This window comes from Panthera leo, chromosome C1, assembly GCF_018350215.1.
Source record: "Panthera leo isolate Ple1 chromosome C1, P.leo_Ple1_pat1.1, whole genome shotgun sequence".
In the NCBI taxonomy this organism is placed as follows: domain Eukaryota; kingdom Metazoa; phylum Chordata; class Mammalia; order Carnivora; family Felidae; genus Panthera; species Panthera leo.
This window is the reverse complement of record NC_056686.1, coordinates 142,938,738-142,944,215: the sequence shown is the minus strand read 5'-3', so window position 1 is coordinate 142,944,215 and position 5,478 is coordinate 142,938,738. Positions and strand designations below refer to the sequence as shown.

Below are 5,478 nucleotides of genomic sequence, written 5' to 3'. Positions count from 1 at the left end.
TCCTACCTGCTTTTCTTTCTTCCTAAAATCCACACACACACACACACACACACACCTCCCAGATCATCCCTACTCCACCAGAACTCTGTCGCAGGCAAGACGGAATCAAGCACAGGCGGCTGGCCCGCGCTTTAGCAAGCACCATCTGGCACCTGCGATTCATCGCCACTTTCCATCCGCCCAGAGGTGAGAGGGGCAGAAGGCAAAGGACGCGCGCGCAGAGATGGTGTGACCCAGTTCTTCGGCAACTTTCAGCTGATCTCAACCCCTCCCCCAACCGAAACTCTTTAATCATCCATCAAGCCAGAAAAGTACAGTCACTTCTGCCTCGTCTTTGGAGTTGGAAAAGAGGCGAAGCAAGGAAAGCAAGGAAAGGAGGTTCGCCCCTTTGCTTCCCCCATTGCCAAACGGCCGCGGCGCAGAGCCGCGGTGCGGCCGGAAGGGGCCGCTGTTCGCTCAGAGCAGCCACGCCGCTGCTGCCGCCGCCGCCGCACCTCCCACGGCCCCACTGGCCCAGCCCCGCCAAGTTCCAACAGCCCCCAGTCGAGCGAGCTCCGGGAACCAGCACCGCCCCGGCAGGAGCAGACGGCGCTCAGACCAGCCGAGCTGCGGCGTGCGTCGGAAAGGCTCCTGGGAAAGTCCCACGACCCGGGGACTTTGGAAAGGAGAGAGCGAGCAGCCCCGGCGCGCGCAAATCTGCAAGTGAGCGCTCCGCTCCCTACCATTCCTCTCGCATCCCTAGCGCCTTCCCACCCCTCGGACCCGCGCCTCCCCGGGCGCTCGCCGGCTCCCGCGATGAATCCAGCGCTGGACAACCAGACCGATGTGGCGGGCCTGCTCCTGGCCAACAGCAGCGAGGCGCTGGAGCGCGCCGTGCGCTGCTGCACCCAGGCGTCGGTGGTGACCGACGACGGCTTCGCCGAGGGCGGCCCGGACGAGCGCAGCCTGTACATCATGCGCGTGGTACAGATCGCCGTCATGTGTGTGCTCTCGCTCACCGTGGTCTTTGGCATCTTCTTCCTTGGCTGCAACCTCCTCATCAAGTCCGAGGGCATGATCAACTTCCTGGTGAAAGACCGGAGACCGTCTAAGGAGGTGGAGGCGGTGGTCGTGGGGCCCTACTGACCGGCCCTCCCACCTCCGCGACAGCCGCCCCAACGCCTCCCCACCGAGCCAGCCCCGCCGCTCCCCTCACCATCCGAGACTGGGCGAAGCAAACCTGTCGGAGTCAATTATTTCTCTCGACTTTCGCCTTTCGGGATGAAGCGACCCGTTTCTCACTGGCCCTCTGAAAGCCCCTATTCCTGGCAGTAGGAGGAGAGCGCCCTGACTGGACTCAGCAGCAAGTGGCAAGAAGAGGGCAATTAGGGCGCAGAACTTTGGAAGCTGCCGGTAGCGTGGGATGCGGGGAGACCGACCGGGTCGACGGCCCTCCTCCACCGCAGGTGGGCCAAGCTCTCGGGGCAGGTGGAGAGGGCGGGCAGGGGAGAGACCCAGCGGCACCGATTGCCTGGTGGCCCGAAAAGTGACCGGTGTATACGCCACGCAACAGAACTAATGGGGACACACAAATCAGTGTCAGGATTCGCGCCCATTCTCTCCCGCTCCTCTCAGCCCCTGGCGGGAGAGACTATAAATACCTTTGATTGATTGTAACGTGCCGTTTTAAGGGATTTTGTGTTTGTTTGCTTGAATACAAATATTTGATAAGTCCTTTGTTGCCCTAGTGGCCTGTTTGCTTGCCTGGGGTTAGAGTTTTGTTGTCGTGGGAGAAGGGGTAGAGGGAGGGGGAGCCTGCGAATGTGAACTGGGTGATTTGTTTCTTTTATTGAATTTGCAACGGGGGGGGGGGGCGTGGGAGGTTAGGGTGCGGGGGTGGGGAGGTGGTTAACGCCCTAGCTAGTGCCGGGGCGAAGACTTGGAATAGAACTTGTAGCTCGTGACTGCACGGTTTACGCCACAAAAGTGCTCTTGACATTCATGACACAGTTTTGAGTTTTTTCTTTCTTTCTTTTTTTTTTTTTTTTTTTTCGTATTTAACATTTCCTTAATAAACGCAACATATAAGTGTTTTGTTCCTGGCTTCCTGGTGGTCATTCTGGGCTCTGGGCAGAAGGGAATGCGTGGTGGTGAGGAGTCAGGTTACAGGCCCAGGGAATTCGCTTTGGAGAGCTGCAATTCAACTCGTGGATCCCGAGGAGGGACGAGGGTGTGGGCAAGACGGAGAGGCCTAGGGACTAGTCAGACGTGGCCAAGCCTCAGGCACAGGAGCCATGCTGGAGGCAGCATCCTTTGTTTTCTCTAACAGTTAATATTTTATGTTTCATTTAGGCTCAGCTCTCTGAGCCAGGACAGACAACAGGAGGCCCCCGCGGGGAAGATGACACTTCCGTGCAGGGCTCCAGTGAGAACACAGGGTTACACCGCTAATGAAGGGAAGAGATGGTTTGGCCAGCCTTCAGGGAGGGCGTCTTGCCCCTGACCAACGTCAGCAAGAGGGCGTCGGGATGCTGCCGAAGAATCAATAAATAATTAATGAATAAATGTGAGGAAAAGTAGCTGCTAAAGTATATAATGAGGCTAAGTCTCCCTGAGGTAAAACACTGTTACTAAAACATGGCATGCATTGTCTTTGCCATATTACATTTTCTAGGGAAAAGGCCTGGTTAAAAGGGGAACTCGATCTGCTTTTTTAAATTTGGAGTTCCCAACCCCAGGCCAGATAAAAAGGTTCAGAGGAGTTAGCCAAGGTCCTGAAGTCCTGTGGGGGGTGAGTATTACAACCCAAACTGGGAAGGATGGGCTGGAGTGGAACTACAGATGGTGGGAGGCACATTTAGGACTTAGAAATTGAACAGTGATGGAAAGAAGAGCCTAGAAAATGGTGAATGTGAAAGTAACCCATACAATACAAGAACTTCAAGCCCAAACTTGATAAGAGGGTTAGAGCAGCTTGTATTCACGCTTGGGGGTTAGGATCCTAAATATTTTCAAAAATATAAAGGATCCTCTACTATACTATAGCAATGCAAGACTTCACAACAGCAGATACAAGACTGACTAAAATTCAATAAAAATAATGTGTCCCATTTACTCAGGAAGAAGCACAACTGGTGGAAACATGTCCATTGAGTCAAAGATGGGGATCTAAAGGCTTGAGTGTCCTTTAACATCCTATCCCTATTAAGTGTGGATTTCACTCTCAAATCTTGCCAGGAATTATGACTTCAAATGGTTTTTTGAATGCTGGTAGGTTGCAGGCTTGCAAAAAAGGATTGGGAAGTTTTGCCTGCTGTTCCTGTCTTTGCAGCTGGTAAGAGTTTGCTTATTTGTTTTGTTTTTGTTTTTGTTTTTTGTATCTGGGGAGGGGAGCAGAGTCAACACGTAGTTAAGGGTGAGTCATGGAAGACAGTTTACTTTTGCTAATGGATAGGACAGGAAATGGAGGCTTTTTATTTTAGTAGACAGTTTCTGTGGCACCAAGTTAATCTGCTGCCTCCATGTTTCAAAGAGAGAAACAAAACACAGCAACCCGTTCACGCTGGGACAAACCAGACGTTTAAAATTAAACTCGGGTTTCTTTCGTGGCTGCCACATCTGCTGAGGGTTCCGTATTCCTACAAATTTATTAGCCCATCAGTGAATTCAGTGCTCTGGTGGAAATCGATTTGGAATCAAAAACTAATCAGCCAGAGTTTTTAGGAATCCTGCTACGTGTTCTGCTGTGCAAGGAGCATGCTTCTAGCGAGTTTCAGACAGAAAGGTTTCACACCTACGGGGCCATTTTTGCTTGTTTGTATAGAACAGACATTTCCATTGAAAGCCCAAGTCCTGAAAATTGAAAAAGGGGCCCGCCCAAGCTATTCTGTTCCTACCATCTCCCCTAGCAATACAATTCCCTTCATACTTGTTCCTCTTAATACTGCTTTACACCTCTTTCCTCCTCCCTGCAAAAGAAAATTTAGTTTCTCCTTACCTCAACTATCCAAATTTATTCTCTTGCTCCCAGAAATTGTGATTGTCAGACAAACCAGAACGTGCAACATTTAGTCCTTAGGTAAAAAAAGATATGTGAACAGAGCTATGTAATCCATGATCTATGCATTTATAGGGAAATGCACATAGTCTGAAAATATCATAGCCCTGGGGACCATTTCCTGCCAACAACTCTTCTCCACAGCCCTTAGATCCATTTGTTACTTCGAGAGATGCCAAGTGGTTCTGGTTTTTATAGATGAGGTGATGTGTGCAAGAAGCTTTTTACACTCCCTATTCCCTGATGGCCACACGGCAACCACTTTCTTTTGTCCCACACCACTCCCTGTCTCACCCTGCCTTTGGCTCCGTCTCTCTCTGATTCTACAAATACATTAAACGAAACTTTTTAATCCTGCCCAGAGTGTATGGAGCATCTATCCTCTCCCACAGTCATGCTGTAAAGGCAAGTGAGTTTTAAAAGTCACTATCTGTTTTGCCTGAGAAAACAGTTTCTGCTTTAAGAGATTGGGAATTGAGACAGAAAGATGCAAACAGGCAGATTATATCATCCCACACTTAGGTCCACCATTTGGTCCGTAATTAGTGGGAAGTCCTGAGAGAGAGAGACAGCTTTCTGTAAAAGCTTGCTGCTTCGGACACAGTCCATGGGGAGGTATCTTATATTTCCTGAAACCCTTCTGGAAATACAGCAGGAGCAGAGAGAGGTTTTTGTGAGACTCAGCAAGTAGATTAGCAGGGTGGTAACCCCTCTCAGGCTGTGAAGACAACCACTGATGCCACTGAGACTGAGTGCCCTCCACCTAAGGGGCTTAGCCAATTGTTGATACATGTTATTTTTCTTAGGATTTTAATATAGACCTTGCCACTCTCTCTGAAAATGTATTAAGAACTTGAGTTCTGGACACCTTAAGGGTGTTTGAGGGAAGTCAAAATATAAAGGTCATCCACCTGTCTTAGGTCTTGTGCTTGATTATTGATTTCTGAGCCATCCTAACTTCTCCTTGGATCCAGAGTCAGTCCTGTGACTGTGTCTTCCTGCACTAATTTTGAGTGGAAAGGGAAAGACACACTGGACTATGATGCAGGAAAGCTTTGTTCCAGTCTCTGAGTAGCTGAGTATCGTCATCCCTGAAATGAAAAAGATGAATTCTAAAAGGACATTCCAATTCTATGGTTCTATTGAATTAGCTTGTTTAACATTTCCTTGTCCATTAAGATGTTCCATACATCTCTTTATGAGGTACCTTAGAAATATATTTTATCTTTGCAATCTTGGTCCTTTGCATAGAAATGTTATTGCCCAGAGTCAAGTACTCTTTGACTCATAATGTGTTACTTGCAATAATCAAAGCAAAATTTCAGACACCCAACCAGGCTTGGGTAGACAGCAGTTTATAAACTGATGGAGCACACGTCATCTCACCAGTGCCTTAAATATTCCGGATCTCTATATTCTCACTGGATGGCACAATGAAAGCA

At 49.3% G+C, this 5,478-nt stretch overlaps 1 protein-coding gene across 1 annotated transcript; it reads left to right on the top strand.

Annotated features, from left to right (window-relative positions):
* Window positions 1–560: 560 nt before the first annotated feature.
* Window positions 561–1,180, top strand: RPRM (reprimo, TP53 dependent G2 arrest mediator homolog). The gene has a single exon (XM_042952506.1). It carries the CDS (start codon window positions 796–798, stop codon window positions 1,123–1,125), a length of 330 nt encoding a protein of 109 aa, XP_042808440.1. The 5' UTR covers window positions 561–795; the 3' UTR covers window positions 1,126–1,180.
* The last annotated feature ends 4,298 nt before the right edge of the window (window positions 1,181–5,478 follow it).

What these genes read in the sequence shown, in the direction of transcription:
- RPRM (XM_042952506.1), top strand. Translation starts at nt 796, where the DNA reads ATGAATCCAGCGCTGGACAACCAGACCGATGTGGCGGGCCTGCTCCTG.